Raw genomic sequence first — 23,102 nt, 5'->3', positions numbered from 1 at the left:
AATATGAATATGATTTTTGATGTGTAGAGGACATGAATGGCTTCGGACATCGGACATCGATCGTCCAATCAGCAAATATTTATGCAATACACAATGCTTTTGATGATATGACGGAAAGACTCAGTCTGTGTGTTTATTTTATTTGGCTGAATCATGGATTGATAAGTCTAAGAGTCTTTTACAAGTTATACTTTCTGTCACTCTCAAAGATAGATTCTTTTCAGCCCCGCAAGTTCACCTCAGGTATCAAAGAAATCGTTGTGTTATAAAATCGTGTTATAAAATCAGATTGCATGACAGTCGGGTCGAGGAAATAAAGAAAAAAAAGTTTATAAATACCTCAGTAAGCATATTGCTTCCTTGGTACAGTCAAAAGCTTTATTATTTTATACCAGGTTACGCCCGTGGCTTAGCCCGCGTGATGTGTTAATAAAAAAGCCTATACATTAATCCAGGATATCACCTATCTCCGTACCAAATTTCAACCGAACCGGTCCTGTTTCTGCGTGAAAGAATAACAAACATACATCCATGCATTCTCACAAACTTTCTCATTTATTGAAATAGTATAAATAGTATAATAGAATATTAGTAGGAAGTAGTAGGATTAGTAGGTTCAGCCATATAGAGCCATTTTTCACCTTTATCGTCAAGAGGAATAGAATGTTAACTAAATACACAATGTGACAAATAAATTCAGGCAAAGAAAAACACTTGTACAGGTGTAACAAAACAAAGACATTAAGAATAGCTATCAAATAACGTAACTAGTATAATAAGTAATCCCACAGCAAGTGGACCAGTAACGTTACCGCAGACTTCTAATTCAAAGATCTGTGTGCCCACTATGAGTGTTATGATCAGATCAGGTCCTGGTCAGGACAGTGCTCGCAACCCTTTGTTCGAACGGCTCAACCATCCAAGAAGTGGATACCTAGTTATTTTAAGAAAGAGGACAAACAAGATAAGTGCTGCTGATGCATCTCTAGAGTGAGATTTGAAACGCTACAGAAAAACGGCAGAACAGTCCGCACCAAAATAAAATCCTTAGCAGTTTTATTTATTAAATATTTAATTTTATTGAGTTTTATTAAGTTTGTATACTCGTAGTCTTCTTCCCACACCATTCACATTGTGGCACAATGTTATGCTGTTTCCGAAGTATTCATGCGGTATGACAATCCCAGTGTAAACATTTTATCTGTGTTAACTGAAAGCTTGCCACAGCAGTGCACCGAAGTGTGAAGTATTGATAGATGCACGTTTGACGTAGTCGCATCAGCTGTTTCCACTTACAATATTACACTCAATGTTCCAGGCATAGCTTACCTTACGGCCCAGTTACACTTTTGATAGACTAAATCAAAATAGATATTGAAACTATGGTATTAGTTGGTTTAGCAAACTCGTGCGAACTGAAATGTGATACATGTCATGAATTTTGGTATTCCACTCCACATTACCTATTTATACGTGGCTTGGCGATTTGATTCAGAAGAAATAATTTATATGTCAAAATAATTCAATTTGGATAAAGTAAATTAGAATATTATCAGGATTGGTTTCACCAGGACCAATATTGCTAGTAGTTTTCAGTAAAGATTTTTTAACGAATGATTTGTGTGTATTCATGTGGATAGGTACACAATTATGACATCAGAGAGCTCGTCAATATAGCTTGCAATTATAATAAGATTTCTAAGGGATGTGTGGTAATACGAGTGTTAACGATGGAATTAGTGTTTGTTATTTTATCTTTTGTATTTTTCAACCGACTTCAAAAAAAGGAGGAGGTTCTCAATTCGGCTGTTTTTTTTTTTTTATGTTTGTGACTCGATTTCTCAAAGACGCCTGGGCCGATTTCAAAAATTCTTTTTTTATTTGAAAGGTTATGCTTGTCATTTGGTCCCATCGTCATCAGGTCAGGATCTGATGATGGAAACCCTGAGAAATCGAGGGAAACTTTCGAAAGTTGTAGGCATACTTAGGGTAAAAACTTGACATTCAGGTGCATGCCTGAAAGCACTGTTCAACAGTGAAGGTTTGAAGCTGACCTGATGATGGAGACCAGAGAGGGTCGAGGGAACTCGACAACTGAATATGTAAACTACCTCGTGTTTGGGCTTATATTATTTGTATTGACGAGACCTTTGCAACAGTGCAGGTTTGGAGCTGACCTGATGATGAAGGTCGAGGGAATTCGACAACTGAATATGTAAAATACCTCGTTTTTGGGCTTATATTCTTTGTATTGATGAGAACTTTCCACATATATGGATAGTGACAACTATTTGTATCACTGAAAAGTTGTAAATAAAAAACTTTTTTACAAAAAAATTAAACCGACTTCCAAAAACACTAAAAAGTAAAAAAAAAACGAATTTTAGGTGCATCGGCCTAGAAGTCGGTGGCAAAATTAACTTAGTAACATCCATTAGACACCGACTTCTAGGCCGATGCACCTAAAATTCGTTTTTTTTTTACTTTTTAGTGTTTTTGGAAGTCGGTTTAATTTTTTTACCCTTTGATTTTTGTTGTAATATTTTTATGTCACTAAACTAATAAAATGACCAACGAGGGCGAGGTTCGTACGCATTCCGAACTCCTTGCAGTACTGGCTGCAACTAGCTGTTTACTTTTTAGTTTGTCATTTGTTTTTTTGAGTTGTCATCACGCCGTCTCGCAGCGAGCCGCCCCCTCGTTTTTTCTTGATTTCTTTAACTAGTTGTTTTCATTTTAAGGCCGGGTTTTCTCTCTTTCCCGGTGTTTACCGCAAACTATTGATACAGTCCACCTCCCACCGAGCACAACGAGTTATCAACATTTTGTAACTTTTCTAAGGTTTCGTGACACATTCAGAAGGCTCGTCAACGGCTAGGCTATATATGGAGTTATGTAGGTAAGAATTTTAAAAAAATATCTTGTAACGGATTTCCAACACTTTGGACCGAGAATCCTCGCTTTTGCTAATAAACAGAATAAAATAGTACACATTATGTTCAGTAATGCAGCTACATTAGGACGGGGGTAGTTTTAAAACTTCTATACAGTTGGTGGTGCTCCGTGGGAACTGGACTGGAGCCAGCGGCTTACGTGGGAATTCTTCACGTAATTACAGTTTATGTCGTGTAATAAGTATCAAGTTAAATGTTAAAAGCCTCGCTAAAACATGACACTTTCATATTATTTAAAATGTTAGTGCGAATGTAAACGAGTGTAAACTCGTTTCAAATCGATCCATTGTGTAAACGTGACCGTCAGAATTTCACTAAGCAATTGGTAGATGGAGCAAAAGAACACCTGTTTTAAAGAATAAAAAACCGGCCAAGTGCGAGTCGGGCTCGCGCACAAAGGGTTCCGTAGCAGCAAATATAATAAACTTATTATGTCAATTTATACACCTGGTGAATTAAAGGTGTACAATACTGTAGTATATTTTTTGATCTATCTTATAAGGTTCAGCCATCGTTTTCAGTGTAAGCACAATAACTTAACCAAAATTACAGTTAAATCAACCTATCTCAAAAACTATAAGAGATACTTTGATCAAACCAAAAATCGTTGAAAGAGTTAATTAGCATGCATCACCTCTATTTTTTTTAGAATTTTATACCCCGTAGTTATAAAAATAGAGGGGGGGGGACATACTTTTTACGACTTTGAGAGCTGATATCTCAAAAACCGTTCACTTTAAGAAAAATGTTTTTTAGAAAACTTTATATCATTTTAAAAGACCTTTCCATTGATACCCCACACGGGTATGTACATCGAAAAAAAAAATTTCATCCCTCAGTTACATGTATGGGGGGCCCCACCCCTATTCTTTTTTTTACTATTTAGTGTCATATTTTTGTAGCGGTTCATACAACACATATTCCCATCAAATTTCATCACTGTAGTACTTATAGTTTCCGAGTAAATCGGCTGTGACAGACGGACAGACGGACAGACGGACATGACGAAACTATAAGGGTTCCGTTTTTGCCATTTTGGCTACGGAACCCTAAAAACGCTTTAAAAATTGGACATTTTATAAAATAAAAACGTAAACCACGATTTTATTTAGTTTTTAGTTGAAGTCAGAAAGAAGTGGCTTCGAGAATAATTAGGTCCTGGAAAATAAAGTAGGAATCGCAAGTTGTTTAACGAGGTTTGGTTAGGTTAGCCGCACCTTCTATAACCATGTTTTATATAGGTATATTGATAGTGTCATTATATTTTGAATATTTGAAAATAGACACTATGCGTTCGACATTTTGGGTCATAGATAGATGACATATACAGGGTGTGCCGTACCTTAATCACACTCAATCCTATCACATATACTTTTTGATATTCTATGGCTAATTGTAAAAAAAATACCTAATCCATTAAATGGTTTTCTTTTTTGATTCTATTTACTTTGTTAAAAAGTATTTTTTTTTTTTAAGTATTTCTTTTTCTTTGGTTTAATCAACTTATATTAACCAGTATAATTAAATTAAATGCGATTAGGTACGACACACCCGATTTAGTAGTGAAGCGATAATTGTGATAATATTATGCGGGAATAAATTGCAATATCGATTGAAAAGGTCGTTTAATTCTCACCGCCTATACACTAAGAGCCAAGGGTTCAACCCAAATACTTCTATATATTCGCGTTGCTGCGTAAAATTATGATAATATATCAATTTAGTTCGCATTAAGATTCACAGATTACCTTTTTAATAAGGAATGTTCAATATAAATAACATATTATTATGTACAAAATTCATATACCTACGCCATGGCGTCAATCATACCTTAATTTTTTTATTCGATTTCAACGACCTTTACATAACAAAACATACAAAAGGTTACCCACTAATTCAATAGAAAACCCCTACAATTAAGTAAAAATGGTAACTACCATTAGGCACAATGAAAGCTTTTTGTCCCTAAACCATTAGATATTCTATCGGCAGTGCTGAAAATACTAAAATAATTTACTTTACTGTGGTGAAGCAATCTAATAAATAGTCACAAGATGACGACCTCGATGGCGCAATGGTCACCATGCCGGACTGCCGAACCTGAGGTCCCGGGTTCGGCAGTCCGGCAAGTTAATTAATAACTTACCATGGGGCTAACCAGCCGTGTGTGAAAAGGTGTCCCGATATATTATGAAAAGATATCATGTTTTGCTGGTGTATTTGTTATAAAACTGTGAAAATTAAAAGAAATTTGTTCAATTCAGTATTTCGTCAATGCGTAATATGCAGTGTCTCATCTTGTTTTATGAACCTCTTTCAAACATTCCAAAAAAAAAAAAAGATTTTGAATAAATAAATTATAAATAAGATACAAGAACATCCTTGATCATTAAATAAAGAAAATACGACAATAATACACACTATAATAATATGATGTTGAGCTCTAGGTGATCAGTTTACAATGTCTGCTGCACTGGTATGCTTACGGTTGCTGTACCGTTGAAACAAGTTTTAATAAAAGCATAGTGTCACGGGCGCTTTATTGAATCCCGAACGTAATGAAGCATTCTAAAGCATGCTCCCGAGCGACGCGAGTAAATTTTGAGCAAAGTTGTGTATTTTAAGCTCTTCCATTACGTGATATTTTCCTGTTTATTTACGGGAAAACGTTTATTTAAAATATATTTATTTACAACAATTTCACATTTTCTGCAGTATGGGAAGAATACTGTAGAGCTAGAAAGCAAAGCAGGAACACAATAAATAACTGAATGGCGATAACGGGTTCCAGTGTTCGTCGTTGTTCAGAAAAACACACAGGAATCGCAGGCTCTCCTCAGTGGCATGGAAAGGCAGGTAGCCCAAATCTGACAAGGGATTTAAAATGTTGAACTGGCAAATAGAAGCAGAGCTGGACAAAATCCAGAAAAAGTCTTACCTACTGATACAAAACTAGTCACGCCTGGTTTGCGAAACATTATACAAAAGGAGTATACAAAAAAAAAAAAACAAAGCGATCACTAGACTAACGAAGTACTTAAGCATCAGGTGAGATGAGTGGTCCTGTGTCTCACCGGCCGTTTTGCACCCTGTTAAAAACGGACGAGGCTCTGGTCAAAGTATAAATAGCATTGAGTTACACCATGTTGAATTATTGCTTCGAAACTAAACATATCCCGAACTGCTCACCAACACGCGTGACCAAGCTGAGTATGGACAAATCCTACCAGCTTGGGGGATACCACCGCCAAGCTGTGGAAGTCTTTTATCTGTGACAGCGACGACCTTTCAGATAGTCTTAAAACACGTGCCTATCAAAATATTAAAAAAAAAACATTTTTTTCCTTTGTTGATCAAACAGATCTTTGATTTTAGAAGAGACGACTTCAATCTGTATCCAACACCTTTCTTCTTTTATGGGGTTACACGGCTTTTCTAACTACCGGCGGTTGTTCTTAGTTACACCTAGCTGCAACGTTTATAACACGTGAATAGTCAATTAGCCAGTCCAACGCGCATGGGCTTAGTGAAATGACCCATTTCATTTAACCTATGTTTTGTAAGGGGCGTATAAGTGGTACTTGTTTAGATTTTTTGCATTCTGTAGTATAGTGTAAACATAATATGTAGTGTAAAATAAACTTATCTATTCAACAATATTTGTAAAATCTAACACTACGCGAGACGATCAAATCGAATCGAACATCAAACCAACTAACCAAAAACTAACCTCAACGCACACAAACATCAGCTGTCAATTTGAAAAATGCGCAATCGTTTCTAAACATAGTAATTTGTCACTTATTTAAGGGATACATGTATATAAGTGATACCCAGTGTGGTGAAAATGAACTTAGGTAAGTGTGCAAATTAGGGGAGCCCTTATTCCAAGTGACACTTAGATAGGGAAACGGTTAGAGATTGTTGGTGAAAATGGGCATGATTCTATTATGATTTATATTCGGTCGTCCCTTCCTTTCGTCGTATCATTCCTTTTGTAGCTTTTTTGGGGTAATATTTAAATTGCACCATATCAAATACATTATTTCAACTTGTTGGTACATCGTTTGAAAAGACACATGTGTTTTACGTTTACTTTCAATTATTTTTCTTAATTTTCAGCTAATCGTCTTTTAATCATATTATGTTTTTACAGAGGAAGAAACTTTGGAAGATACATGCGAGCAAATATAGGTGAAATTATGGAAAATAATATGGCATTATTAAGACCATCACGGACTGCAGATGAGCACGCACAAGCTAATTGTATCGCAGCGTGAACGCAATGCACGAAATAGATCTGTTGACCCTTTACCTGTAGGCACTGAATCTTGCACGGCGATCACGAATACGTCGTGAAATTATGCGTGCTTTTTGAAAAGGAATGCTAGATTGATTAAATAAAGAACAAGTAAGCTTTTGTGGAAAGAAACGAAAAATTGTTACGACAAGCCCCCCGCTCTCCTACCTAGGTACCTATTTAAAATGACAAAATATTGCTACGTACTGCAAGACCCTCCCAACATTTCAGGGAGAGGGAATGGAGTTTCCATTAAAATTGACGGCTACTGAGTCGTGTACTGGGAAGTTTCTTAATATCCTTTTCCGGACGTGATTAAGCTCCGAACTAAAGGAGACGTGTAATATACTCAAGCAAGCGTAATCTAAATATAATATCTATAGTTCCACTTAAAACAAACTTAACTTTAATATAAAGTTATATTGAAATAAGTAGGTACATAAAATCATTATATTACATAACTTTGCGTTTATACAAAGTGTTTCGTACCTAATTACATTAAATTAAATACGTAATTATACTGGCTAATAATGTCAATTAGCACAAAGAAAAGAATAAAATACGTAAAAAAAATATATTATTCAAACGAAGTAAATAAAATAAAAATGTGCGAGAATCATGCAAGTTTTCACCAACAATCTCTCAATGTTTCCCTAACTAAGTGTCACTCAGAATAAGGGCTCCCCCAATACTCAAAGGTTATAAGGGACTACTAAGTAACTAAAGTGTTCCCTAAATGCTCTTAGGGGATCCCTAAGGATTTTGTTGGTGAAAATGGGCATTAGAACACCATATAAGAGTCAGTCATTACAAACAACGGAAATCTTACCTTCTGACAGCTGTCAACTTGTCAAAACATTCAATACTCCTAACTTTATCTCTGCTTCACACAAAACGAAAAATGACTCTTGTGGCTAAACCACTGAATGGGTTAGGTTATTTTTTTTAAAATTCGCCATAGAATATCATTAAGTAAATGTGATAGGATTTAATATGGTTAGGTACGACACACCCGATATACGAGTATCTATTCTTATATATCACGCTACAATAATAAAATAAATAAACTTAAACCCAAAACAAAAGAAATTGGTGGGGACAAATCAATGTTAAATAATATCATAATCTACGCACAAATATAAGAGATACGTAAATGATTACAATGCGAGAAGCGTTTGATACTGCGAATAATTTATTTAAAATAGCTTTGTAATAAAAGAAAATTTTGCTAGCTCATCTTTCACGTCGGGGCATAAACTTGCAGGATATTCAAAGAGGTGAGATATTTACAGGTAAGCGCCAACACTGGTATACGAGAAAAGAGCTCACGTACTGATTAGTAGGTTGAGTGAGGCGCTAGCGTATTTTCTTAATAAGCAACAGAACCCCGCTGCGCGATGCTAATTCACGCCTGTACTTACGGAGTAGGTACCCTTTAAAACCTCACCTTACTTCCTATAACAATAACAGACTTTCTTTGCAGTTGTTAGCTCTTGTACCCATTTTAAAATCAACCGATTTGGAAATCACTTTCGATTAAATATGGCGTCAGACAAAGTGAATAGACAAATGAAGGAGAAGATTATAGGCATCTATTGATACGGATGCTTGATGTAGTACCCCTGTATGCGCCCAAATCTTGAGACTCAGGAAAATTAGAGGCACACTGTATATCGAACAAATGTACCTACATACATTACCGATCACAACAGTGTTACTTTATTTATTGACTGAATACGATTGAAAGGACAAGATTCAAGAACGATAAAACGAATTGATGAAGAAGCACTAGATGGAAATATAAGAATCTTAGATTGTCATAACATTTACAGTATCACTGACGGTAATTTAAATTTATGAATGATTTTTTAAATACGGCTATGAATAAATAATAATTCCATGCTTGTAAAAGCCCTAGATGTAAAATAATTTTGAAGCCGTGAATTACACCTGTCCTGCGATTCTATAAAATTCGATCAACAACTCGCATTTCACTTCGATTCGTAATGTCATTTCATACTTTAGGGGAGGTAGGGGAGGGATGGGCACTTTTTCACATTTATTGCATAAAATAATCAACTTTTATTGCCATTTCTTATGTTTGGCTAGATAAAATCAAAGAGCTATCCTAAAAATTACAATCAGTTTCAACATTACGAGATATTTAAACGGTTTAAATAAAACCGTCGACACGTCAAAATTTTGTTTAGTCTGACATGCTTTAGTTGGTACTTACGTAGTGTTTAAAGTTATTTTTTGCTTTTTATAGGGTTTATCGTTTATAACATTTTGTCATAATAATTGCGTACTTTTTTGGGTCGGGGGTTTTTTTAAATTTATAATTTTATTTTATTTCATGGTTTTTTAAAGGAGCTCCTTAATTTTTCCTTCTTTTTATGATGGGTTCGCTATATGCGATCTCAGCCAAAGGAAGCTGTTTAACAATCCTCATGACAAACTGGCTCTGGGAGAATTGCACAGATTGAGAAACAATAAAGATGGACCTTTGTTGATCCAGGGTTATATACCATTCTAGAGTTTCATCCGCCACATCCCATTTCCAGCATTAGGTTCTCGTCAATTAGAAACATGAAGAAAACTAGTCAAGACAAATTAAACGAGCCCAAACTCGATGGGTTTACTAAAAGGCAGTTCAGGGACGTCTCTTATCTTTGTGTCCTAACAGCAGACCAGCTCAGTGGTTCCAGAAGACATTAGTATTTCAAATTTTAGATCCCACATATGCTTGCAAGTAAACTGAGCGTGTAACATTCCTATCACACCTAACAAACGAGCTGATGACCTTCTAAACCGATTTCCACCAAACATAGCTAAGAACACTCCCGAATGACATTCCTTTTAAACAAAAAAAACCGCATTACAATCGGATCATCCGTTTGGGAGCTACGATGCCACATACACACACACACACACACAGACACGTCAAACTTATAACACCCCGTCGTTTTTGCGTCGGGGTTTAAAAAGAATGGTTTGCGACGGGAAATTCCTAAAGATCTAAATATATAAAACTCAAAGGTGACTGACTGACTGACTGACATAGTGATCTATCAACGCACAGCTGAAACCACTGGACGGATCGGGCTGAAATTTGGCATGCAGGTAGATGTTATGACGTAGGCATCCGCTAAGAAAGGATTTTGATCAATTCTACCCCCAAGGGGATAAAATAGGGGATGAAAGTTTGTATGAAACTTTGTCAATTTTAAACCGATCGGACTGAGACTTTGCATGCATAAAGCTACTATGGCGTAGGCAACCCTTAAGAAAGGATTTTGAAGTCCTGATGACGAATCAGAATTTTATGATGACGTTCGCTTAAATACGATTTTGATTAATTCAACTCCCATTCAACCCCCACGGGTGATAAAATAAGGGATGATGAAGGATGTAAAATGTATTAGTTTGAAGTCTGCTTTGCCATGACAATAAATAAGTCTCAGGGGCAAACTCTCAAATTTGCGGGTATTGACTTGAGAGAACATTGCTTCTCTCATGGACAGTTTTATGTTGCTTGCTCACGAGTAAGTTCACCCAATAACTTAATAGTTTTAGCGCCTAATGACAGATTAGTAAAGAATATTGTGTACAAAGAAGTTTTGTAGGCCCTAATTTTTTACACACGCTAAACAAAAGTAAAGCCGCAAAAACCATACCTAATTAATAATAATACTTCTTAACGCGAGCGAAGCCGCGGGCAAAAGCTAGTTTAATATAACGAGCAATACAAGAGGTATCAAAAGGTTAAAAAATAAAATTAACAGCTGATAAATATGGAGTCCCTAGATCAAGTTGGCAACGGTACCTGAAACAAGATTCTATAAAGGATTTTTAGCGCAGATTTATAACCTCACAAATTTTCACTGAAGAAGAAGAACAAAAATTTACAAATTATACATTACATGGTATGTCCAAGCCTCCCTACCATAGGGAGCATTGGACACTTTTGACTTAGTTTATAAAAAAAAAATCGGTAAAAAAACTTAAGTAAAACGGTTTTATCTTATGTGCACTGAAAACTAGAAAATAAAAAATAGTTACTTACCTGTCAACCTACGTAGGTGGTCCCGGTCATATTAGACTAAAATAAAAACGTGGGGCCCATAAACTATTGCTGTAGTACCTCTTCTAGAGGTATAATAGGTGTGGATTGCATCGACTTACTATAATCGTAACTGGAGATTTTGACAATCAATCATTAATAATAGAAAATACACATACCTTTCATTAGTTTTCTCTTTATAAAGATCCGAAACCGCAACAAAATATTTAAGTACTTTTACGAGTGTTTGTTCTTGACAACTCACAGAAATGACAGATAGTCTATGGATGAACACCGTTACCAGTCGGTAAACGTAAACTACCCAATAAAAAAAAACTATGATCAAATCAGAATAAAAGGGGGGTCCTTTTATTCTGATTTGATCATAGTTTTTTTTTTTTAAATCAGATAAATGATCAAATCAGAATAAAATGACCCCCCTTTTATTCTGATTTGATCATGTCTCCCAACTGCCCATCTCTCCCCTACCTCCCCTATAGATAGACAGATTTTGGCAGATCTGTCAAAATCTCGAGTTTAATTTAGTTCAACTTGTCAACACGCTCGATAGTGTAGCGCTAGTGTAGTTTGACAATGTCAATCACGAAACTTTAAGGTAGAATTCCGTGGGTCGCGATTGTCGCAGCCGCGCGCGACAAAAGTCAACCTATGAAAATGTATGGCACCGCTGCCGAGGGCCGCGACAGTCGCGCGCGGACGACGAATTTCGTGAGCCGCTCGCGGCCGTACGCTTCTCAACATGGTCTAGCGCTTAATAACATCTATAGAATTTTAGTAAAACCAGAATTAAATTGTTGACAATGCCGCGAGCAGCTTACGAAATTCGTCGGCCGCGCGCGACTGTCACGGGCCTCGGCAACGGTGCCATACATTTTCATAGGTTGACTATTGTCGCGTCCACGGAATTCTACCTTTAGATCGAAGTCGAAGTGAGAGTGATGTCGAAGTGAGTTGTGATATTTTATAGAATCGACATGCTGGTCTTTTAAGATGCAAGCAAAATCGTGACAAATTATATTACATCTTACAATATATGCAGGCCAACTAAAACTACTAATGAAAATGGGAATAGTACTGTGTATTAAATACAGTGATTAGCAATTGAGCATTATCATTATAGAAAAAATACAAGAAAAGGAACAAAATAAAATATAATTATAGGTGCCTCGCTGAGGAAAGCAACTGTTATTGTCTTTACTACGGCAGTGGCTACAAATCTATACTCTATAGTTATCCGAAACAACACTGGTTTCATTGTAACAACGCTCTGTAGAAAATGCTCGGTTGCTATCCCCTTTATCTGCGTCCAGAGCACTGACTGCAACACAGGTGCAGCCCGGTCTACGGAAGCATGAAACGAACTATCCGAGTCAGGTAATTACGACAAGTCTCTCCAAATATTGTTGTCACTGTAAAGTGGACTTTTCAAAAAAGTTTCTCCATTTTTATTCCACAAATAACGTTATATTTTGTCATTGTTTCAATATAAAATATTTTTGTTGTTTCTACTGGAATCCATAGTTTCGCGAGTTTGGCCGACGCGATGAATGCTTGGAAAATGGCTAGCCCAGTGATGCCTCCTCTCAGAGACAGAGGGATGGACCGCTCTGCAGCATCATACGGAATGATCTTCTAAATGCGTGTAATACTGCTGCCCACTGAATTCGCCGGCTGGCTGTGGGAGGATTGGAATCTGGGCTATTGTTAAAATTAATTCCGTCAGCCAGTATAGGCACATTGCTGACTACGAATGGGCGAATCACTAACCTCTGTAACGCTGCCACAAATTCATAAAGTGATATAATAGAAAATATGATTGAGCTTTTTCTTATCGTAGTCAAAACATTGTCCTTACAGCTGTCATCAATTTCTAGTTTTCACCATTTCAAAAAGGTTTGATATTAGCACTGTGCGCGATGCTGGTTCATTGCTACAAATAATACTGACCGAAAATAATATCATTTTTGTCTTTACAGAACATATTATTTTTGTTTTGATTTTAAGATAATACGCATTTCTTTTTTCGCTTAAATCATATGGTCGAATTATTACAAAAACTTATCTGAGAATCACCAACTAAACGACGAACTCTACAAGCAGTAGGTATACGAAAAAGATTTTACTCGATATTTTTAGTCATTTTTCGGAAGCAAATAATTATTATTCAAAGCGTCCCAAATAAACCATAGCAAAACATGCAAAGTTACAGGTTAGTAGTGTACTAAATTTCATACCGTGAAAGCGTAACAAACAAACTAGAATACACATCTATATAATATTAGTCAGGTTTAAACAAACTTTTGCATTCTTCCTGTGAACAGTGTCAGTTTCTGTTCGCATATGCGCGCATTTCATTTTGCTGGAGGGCAATTTATTGTTGGGTTAGGAGACACCTAATTAGAAAGTTAGTTCATTGCAAATATGCAAAAGTCAGCTACTACCACTATAATGCCATTAGGTGACATCCATTGTGTGCTCTCGCTGCATAATTAAAAGTCTAATAAGTAATTAATTTGACTTCAGATTGCCTCTAGCAACATATCTTAGATATTGAAATACTCTTATGTGTGACGGAGGTATTGAAAAGTGTTGACTGTAGCAAAGTGTTGACTGTAGTATTTGAGGAGTAACAGCAGCGCTACGTGTAGAAATTCGCTTGAGGACCTACTGCTACATTTTCAAGTAGTAGATAACACGGTACGCAGGTGACAGGCAGGTCTTTATTTAAACTTCCTTTCTATAATTTGATGTTTTTTTCTTTATGAAATAAATATACAAAAGAAAAATGAATTGACTTTATAGCGGAAGTGTAGAGGGTGATGTCTCCGAACGTATCCTTTTCCCTGGTCACATGACCTGGCCACTCATTGGCCGTACGATAAGAATATCTATCAGTAGACAGTGATGGCGGATTTTGAACGTTTGTGGTTTTGTGTTGTAATGTTTTAGTTTATTAAAGTTTACGCCGTCCTACAATGACAATCACTCACGATAACCCACCCCGACTACATCTTGGCGCCCAACGTGTGTTTTCGTAGTGAAATAAGGGATCAGTGTTCTGATACGACGTATCAAATTTTTTATCGTTCGTGTCGTGCGAGTTCAAGTCGCGGCACAAAGTACAAGAAAACTGTACGGACAGTTACTTCGCTATTTTGGTGGTTGGTACAGCCGCGGGTCGTGCCTTTGTTACTCTCATGGTATGCCGTCTAACAATGTCTATCACTAACGATAACCCACCCCGACTACAACATCTATTTTCTTACTTGATTTGTAATTTTCAAGAATTAATAAAATTAACTGAACTAATAACCGCTAAAGTCAATTTACTTCTTTTATTTCGCACCTATGTAATTGCGCACATATGTTACAAGTGGATTACTGTCCAAACAAAGCGATATTTGGAATCTTCTCCATAAAAAGTGTTCAAAATCTACGTATTGACAATTATCTGTCTGAATGCCTACATTCTATTTAAAGAACTCTTTAGGCAGCTGGTTGACGCTTCTCGTGACCAAAACGCTGGCTATTACCTCGGACAAAGGATCAGCATGACGATCCAACGAGGTAATAATATAATAATAGGTATACCAATCTGCCAATTGAAAGATGGTACAAGAAGTAGATTGTTACGGTGATATTCTTTATAAGATTGTGAATGGACACACAAAATGCAGCGACTTAACAGAACGTATCCTCTACTCAGTCCCTTCGAAGCCTCCCAGACATCCTAACCAGAATGTTTTTCATCCCTAAAGTCTAAAGTAACCTAGGCCTTAACGCTCCCCTCATCAGGATTTGCAATGAGTTTAACAGTCTTTGTAAATTAACAAACACCAACATTCATGTTCGTTCCATTAAAAAATTTAGAAAAGCTATCTCAGAGGTATGGGAATGCAATTAATAGCAATAAATATTAAAATACTCAAAATAGTTCTGGGGGCACGGCAGTGCCCCAGCCAAGTCTCGAGCAAAACGGGCACAGCCGTACCATCTTTTCTCGAAGCGATTCGCGGCTGTTTCGCCCCCCCTGTATCTTCGACGTGGACAAAACTAGGAGTTTAGGTTTTCGGTGAATAATAGTAGGCATTAGAACAAGCTTAAGTTCGAAATTACATGCCAATTGAATTAATAGTTTAGGAGTTACGATCGATCAAAGTTACACCATTTTGTCACTCACTGACTCACTGATTCACTGACAGATCATCAAAAATCTAAGGTACTTCTAGCAGACTTAGAAACTTCAAATTTTGCACCAAGATAGGTCATTAGCCACATATAAAGGAAAAATTATAAAAACATTAAAAAATAATATGCCATAGAAAACAATTTTATATTTCTGGTTTGGCAAGAACATTATGTATGGATTTTGACTGTATTGTTAACTTTGTTCGTTGTTTAAGTACCTATTCAATTGGATGAATACATACATAGAATAGAAAAGAATAATATAAATGTAACACATAGACTATCATTAATACAAATTAATACATAAAGTTCATAATTCATTAAATTAATAAAGCTAAAACTCCATTGTATTGCGATAAATATTGTATGCGCGCTCGATAGATGGCGTTGTACCTGTCTGAATCGCGCTATGGTTTCGTTACAAAGCGCAGTCTAAGTAGTACAGTAGTGTGCGAATTAATGTGAACACGTGTTATAAGTTATAATTTTTAAAAATTAGTATTAATTCTTTAAAACAAAGAAATTAAAAAAGAGAATATAATTTGAATGGGGTTAGTAAGAAATATGTTCTCCTTTGGCTTCAATGACTTCTGCAACGCGTTTTGGCATAGAATCAACCAGATTTTTACATGTTTCTGATATTTGCTGGTCTCGAAACCACACCTGAATTACAGCTTCAATCAGTTTTCAGTTTTTACCTATGGTCAAGCATACGTGGCCCTTTCAAGAGTGACTAGTTTGGGTGGATTACATTTAATAAATGTGAATTTTAGTAGTATCAAAGCTCAGGAGACCGCAATAGCTGAATATAATCGACTCCGAAGTATATATCGCCCAGACTTGTCTACCTTAGAAGTAACGAAACCTCAGAGAAGAAACAAAAGAGATAGAGATAGAGAATGGGTTCTAAGCAAAGCAGTTGCTGAAGTCCAAGAAATTATGAGGTCACGTAAAAAAAAGAAAGAAATACACTTACAAAAAATAAATGAGATCCCACCAAAAACATTAAATGTAAAAAAATGCCAAGTCTCTCGATGCAGTCTTTCCATCGTAAAAAGTTTTGAGATCTCATAGAAGCCAAGTCCTATTCAAAATATTTTGTAGTTATAAATCAACATTTAGTAATTGTATCAATAGTTTTCTTTATATTATAATTATAGTGACTTGGCAATGAGCACAAGAAGAAACAAATAAAACGGCATATTTGGAGGAGTTGAAAGTTACACACACCGCATGCATAAACATTCATATCACAAAATTAATTTTCATTTGATTTATCTATATATTAGAAGTTAGGTATTAGCATTCTTTCGTGTCGCCTAAAATATGGGCATTTAAGTACCATGACATATCTACAGGTATACTGTTAAAAATAATATCCAATATTAGTTAGTTATTTTAATATTAATTTCTATTAACTGTGTTTGAATAAATATGACATTTTGATAGAATAAAGCAAATATGACAAAAATAAATGGTCAGCTTGTGCCTTTAAATTTATTATCAGCAAAATATAAGAGCTGCAGAGGTATTTCAGTTTAAAGTTCGCTATCCAGCGCATAAATGTATGAAAAAGCTCCATATTAACGAGGTTCCGTGCTACAACTGTGCATGTGTAACAACACCTCTCTACGAAACAAAGGCTTCGACGTGTCGTTAATGTCACTGTATACGAAGCAAAACGAAGTTATTTTAAAAACCCGCCTGAAAAGTATTCCCCCTACCAAACGCCGCAGCTGGTTCGAGCGAGAGAAAGAAAGGGCGTTAGAAAGAGAAAATCGATTCACGGGCATGGTGATTACATGGAAAACACTACGTGAAGAAGTGAGATGAAATCAAAACAATATAATTTATCAAATGCTTTCCCTTAATATTAATTTAGATACACGATAAGCTGAACTAAAATAATGAAAAAAATGGAAAAAAGGGTAAAAAATGAATTTTGGAAAAAAAACCGTAAAATAGAGCAAAAAGAGAAAAACACGTGATTTACTAAAACTTACCGACAGCTATTTTTTCGACTGCAAAAGGCTGTGCTGACAATATCACTGCGTTTAACAACAACACGCCGGTATATCGTGTCGCGTAAAAAGTATTAAACACCATTTTTCGGCCGGATCTGTCTTAGATAAGCTGACACGTTATTTCGAAAATATCATAGTAAACTTTGCGTTATTTAATAGGCTTTAGTTGCTATAGTATTGGAAATTCAAGGCAATAATGTGTCGGGATGCTGTGTGCAAACCTGAGACTTAGGGGCGACTGATGGCGAGCGAGTGTGGCATGGGACGCGGGGGCCCCTCCCTCCTCGTCGAGCGCGCTCTCACTTGCTCGCTGAACGCGTATTCCGATAACAAAGTGGATTATTTGGAAAAAAATTAGACCGACACTGCTATTGAAATGTTTCTATTTTTTTTATTTATATTATTATGGTGTCGAACTGCGGTTTTTATGAATTTCATAAAATCCGGAATCCATACGCATCGAGCATTACGCATCGAAGTGTAATACTTTTTAGGGCACCTTCATTCGTTAGTATTAAAGTATTTTTATTTCTTTTGCTTTCTTTGTTCATAAAAGTTGGGAATATTTGTGTAATAGATGGTGCGCGCGTCGTTCTCCTCAGAGATAAGGGTCGCACCCCTCCTTCACCCCACACCCTGTTCCTTGGTCTTCTCCCTTTCGCATTAGCCACAATTCTCAACATTGACATGCCACCACGCGTTGGCTATAAGCTTTTAAAATTATCTATAGGTTTGATTATGACGTGTAGAAATGAATAATACCTACATATCATAACAAGTAATCAAATATTAAAGCTTTTAATGAACTGAATACCTAAATTTTAGTTGCCCGCGCTTTCAATACAGAGGGCACACGCATTATTGAAACGCTTCATGGTAGGTATACGAGAACTTCCAGGCTAGCAAAGCGTATGCTGAGATTACACGTGATGTAGCGCAGTACAATTTTCAGGCGTCAGATTTGATCTTGAAATTGACGAGTGGTTGCTACAAGTCCTTAGAAATTTCTACCCATATAATTGCAAACAAAATATTCACAGGATAAATAGTTTTATGCAATTCATGTTACTGAACTTCTTTTTTTTTACTTCATCGAAGGATAGGAAATCGAGTACATGGAAAGAATTCATGACAATAATATAACCCGTGTAAGAATTAATAGTCAGGTATATTTAGACATAAAAACAGTGGTCAGATAACACAATAATTCCTGGAAAGCCAAATTTTGGCGGAGAGTTTGGATTGACCATTACAAATAAAGTCCCCATCGATCCCATGTGCGCTTCAAAAGTTATTCGATGTCAAAAGTCAAAATTTGAGGGTTTTTGGATGTTTTTCGAAAACGGCAAGTTTTATTAAATAAAAAAAAAAAACAGAGAAAAGTTGTAGATCTTAAAATTCTAATTTTTGTTATTTCAAATGTCTATTTTGACCTGACCATAATCCGTTCGTACAATATGATGATGAGCAGTTTAAAAAAAATACAGATCAGCAAAGCTTTTGCTAAGAAGATATTGGATCTAGTGGTAGCTGATCTTCCAAGCGTAAATGTTTTATTATGTTATTTGCAAAATCATGAATATGTGGTAAAAAACACACTGCGCAAATTCCGACACTAACACATGTCTACCGTTCACATTATATACATATATTGTGTAATGTGAACATTGTATATTTCATATGTTACATTATAAAAATAAGTTTATTGAGCAAGATGTGGGAAGAGCATCTCAAAATCTCAAAAGGTTTCCATAAAAAAGTTTTTTTCTTGATTATTCTTGATCATCGCAAGATCCTGCGATGCGCAGCGCATCGTATCGCATGTTTATGTGGGAGCCCTAAGAAAAGCAACTATTGGAGAGCATACAATGTAAAGTACATTTTTGGAATAAAAGTTGAATGTGGACCTATTTCCGTATACCTAACATCAATCTCGTTACTTAGATGCGAGCTCTTTTTACTGATTTCAGTAACATTTACGATAAAAGAAAAATAGTTCTTTCCGATGTATAATATGCTTAAGAACTAAAACTATTTAAAGCTTCCATCGTTATAATGTTCTGATATTAAGATATATTTTTATACTCGCACATAGTCTGCTTCATTATTAGATTTACTCCAGGTCTCACCTTATCTTTTATTTTATCATGCCCGCAAGGACTTTATAAAAACATGTCTGGGAGCTTTGCACTTTACGGTTGAAAAACTTGGGCATTATAATAAACAGGACATAAGTAGATGGAGCTTTTGAGATGTGGTGCTGGTGGAGAATCTAAAGAATTAGCTATACTGATGAAAGCTTATTGAAAGACAGAAATAAAAAATAATTTGAAGATAATTGAAGGCGGGTTCAAGCTAGGAAATCGACCTTAAGCTGATGTTGCTTATTTGACAAAGTTACCATCACTTTGTGAAGTAGTTCTTGTCACTGTATTGATATACATTTAGTCGTCCGCTTATTTTGAGTTTTTTTCTTCGATACATACTATTTCAACTTGGACAAGATTATGATAATTGCATAACAATCTTATAAGCGACCGGTGACAATACGCTACCAACTCAGGTTTATCCTATCCTATAATCTCAGGATGAATAAGTCGGCTTCTACGAACATAATCTGGAATAGGCTAGGCAGATGATATATGACATGTATAATATTTAGTAAAATGCGGACCTCGCATAAGTGTCGACGTCGAATACAACTCGAGTGTTATTGGTCGACTTTGAACATATTGCCGAAGCGTGGCTGAGCGTCATGAAGGTCGGTATCGCTGCACCACACGGACGAAGTTATACACTGGATAATTGTTTGAAAACAGTTCAATGGTGTTTCTGAAGATACTTAAAGAAGTTTAGTTAAAAAAATAAAAGTCTCTCTAACTTTAAGGCAATGACTATGAAGTTTGACGACCCGAGTCCCTTAAAACCTTAAAAGCTCAAAGGGGAAATAAAAATATATTTCCATTGCAAATTTAAACAAGTTTGATTTTGGATTCTACTTTAGGAGAAGGTCGTTGAAGCAAGGTCGGGAAAAGCCAATCGTAATCCGAGAATATTTCCTTGTTCGAAGTACACAAATGCCGTCATTTTCTCAACATGGAATGTGAAAGTTCGAATAGGTGACTGATACGGATACTGAATTGTCGGTTCATGAACTTAATTATTGTTCTCTTGGGTACACTCCCAGTGGGCAGCGATTAAGAGTTTTATTTTATTTATAGGTTATATAGGTATTATTTTAATTTTATGTCGTATAATGAGATCTTGAACCGAATAAAGCAGTTGCTGTCAAGCAGTGATGTCTATGATTACATTTTAGATAGCAGGTCAAAATAATTTGTTGATTAAATGTAAAATAAACATATTCAAATCGGATCTTGTCGTATCAACCAAACTAATCTAATGATTATTTTCTCATCGCTCTTCTTCTCTCACTTGTGATCGCTTCTGCACTGCTATTGGCATTCTCGATGTCTTAGTATCGCGACCACTATAACCAAGAAGAAATCTTTTCGATTATATCCCCGTGAATCCTTCTGAAAGAGTATTCACCAAAATTATGGTAGAATCATCGCGATCTGATAAATCGACAAAACTAAACAAAATTGAAATACATTTGCAATAGCTCAATTTAAACATAAGACAATTTTAGTTCGTAGTAAGGTGAATCTGAGGTTGTCATAATATTCAATTCTATCAAACAGCCATATTATCTACGACCGTTCATAAAAACTAGAGTATTAAGAAGCAGTAACAGAAAATGGAATACAATACTTATAAACGTGTAATGCTTGTACTTAGAATGGAAGTAGATGTCGATGATAGATCTGAAGGAGTATCGTCCGGGCCAATGCTGGAGGCTACACATCCGTTGACATTACCTCGCTTTTCTCGCCTAGAACAGGTGGCGACCGCAACAAGAAGGGTAGCAACCGCTAGTAGCCGCGATGGTCATTCTGGGAGAGGCCGAGGTAATTTTTGACGTTGGAAAAGAGGGGAGGGAAGGAATTAGTCGAGAAATATCCTTCCGACCTTGACTTCCCTCCAAATTTGACAGAGGAAGTAAGGCGAATTCAGACTAGGCGTGATAGGAATTTAGTGTCTTCGAAGAGGAAGCGTTCTTTCATGACATTGATCGGGAAGACTTTAGGTGGGAGGCGATGGGTGCTGGCAAAATGAAAAAGAGACCTTTCTCCGCGATACCATTGGCCCTTGTCGTGAATTTGTTGACCCTTGTGATGCCTTCAGGTCTTGTTGGGATGATAGCATCTTAAATCACATTGTGGACGAAACCAATAGGTACGCGAATGAAATAAAACGAACGAGTGAGAGATTTGCCAATTATGGTATGATTGTTTATGACATATAAAACCTCATTGGTCATTCGCAGGATGTATGATAAGTAATTTATTTTTATTTTTTTCTAAACTGTCAAGAACAAACAAATGGATGTCACTCTGGATACAAATTTTTCCCTGTGAGCACTGATTATATATCTTCTAAATTAATAAAAGTATTTTTACCTATTTACACCACTGGAAAGCCTTTTTCTTTTATGTTCCCAATTCACCACACCAGCGTGCTATCGAAGAAGTCAATATTTAACTTTGTGGGGAACAATGATACGAATGTGCATGAGATATTGGTACTGTTCGCATTTTGGATGATGCTTGGCATCATTAAAATGCCTCCAATAAAATCCTGCTTTAGCAACGTACCTCTATTGAAGACGGATGGATTTAGGCACCTTTTAAAAGAGGAAAGGTATTGGCTTTTAAATCGAGTCCTTCATAAAAATGAAGAACCCCTGGAAAACCAGGGGTTCTTCTTCGGATCCTTCTGACCCGGATTCCTGAACGCAAAATTTAAAGAGTTACATTCTCCTAGCCAAGATATCTGCATAGATGAATTCCTTATTCTTTGGAAAGGACCTCTGTCAATTAAACAATGTATAAGATCTAAATCCGCACAAGAACGATCCGATTCTGGCAAAAGAACGACCAACTCTACTTTGCCCTCGAGTACCAGCACCATACTGAGGCTCGTAGCACCACTTTTGGATCTTGGCCATGTCCTATTCATGGATAACTGGTTAAACTCTCCCTGACTATAGAAAGGTTTTTGAAAAGGCGAAAAACGGATTGCGTTGGCACATTACGTGTGTGCAGGAAAAACGTGCCTATCGCCGTTCAAAAAGCTAAGCTAGTGGAAGGGGAAGACATGGGGCGCCACGACTTAAACCCGACTTAAACCCAATAGAGCACGCTTGGGATGCTCTTAAACGAGTAGTATGGAACCGTGAGCCACGTCCCCAGACAGTTCCAGAGTTCAGGGAAGTCGCTTTTGAAGAATGGGAGGTTACCCCAGGAAACGCTGGATAACTTGATCCACAGCATACCCAGTATGATCTTCGCATGTGTTCGAGCTAGGGGAGGAGTTATTTTATATTGAATTTACACATTTTAATAATACATTGTTGTTTAAGTTCAATTAAACAGTCTTTTTCTTTCTATGAAATTTCTATCACAATTACATTATGATTAATGACTCAA

At 36.3% G+C, this 23,102-nt stretch overlaps 1 protein-coding gene across 1 annotated transcript in view; it reads right to left on the bottom strand.

The window, feature by feature from the left end:
• Nucleotides 1–17,803, bottom strand: part of LOC110378214 (glutamate receptor 1) — a 76,604-nt gene extending 58,801 nt beyond the window's left edge. Inside the window, exon 1 of the mRNA XM_049837570.2 lies at nucleotides 17,530–17,803. Within this exon, the coding sequence (XP_049693527.2) occupies nucleotides 17,530–17,632 (103 nt within the window). The 5' untranslated portion in view covers nucleotides 17,633–17,803. The remainder of the gene's footprint in view (nucleotides 1–17,529) is intronic.
• Between the last annotated feature and the right edge of the window lie 5,299 nt (nucleotides 17,804–23,102).

The sequence above is a fragment of the Helicoverpa armigera genome, chromosome 1, assembly GCF_030705265.1.
Source record: "Helicoverpa armigera isolate CAAS_96S chromosome 1, ASM3070526v1, whole genome shotgun sequence".
NCBI classification, from domain to species: domain Eukaryota; kingdom Metazoa; phylum Arthropoda; class Insecta; order Lepidoptera; family Noctuidae; genus Helicoverpa; species Helicoverpa armigera.
The sequence above is the reverse complement of the archived record's forward strand: the minus strand, read 5'-3'. Positions and strand labels throughout refer to the sequence as shown.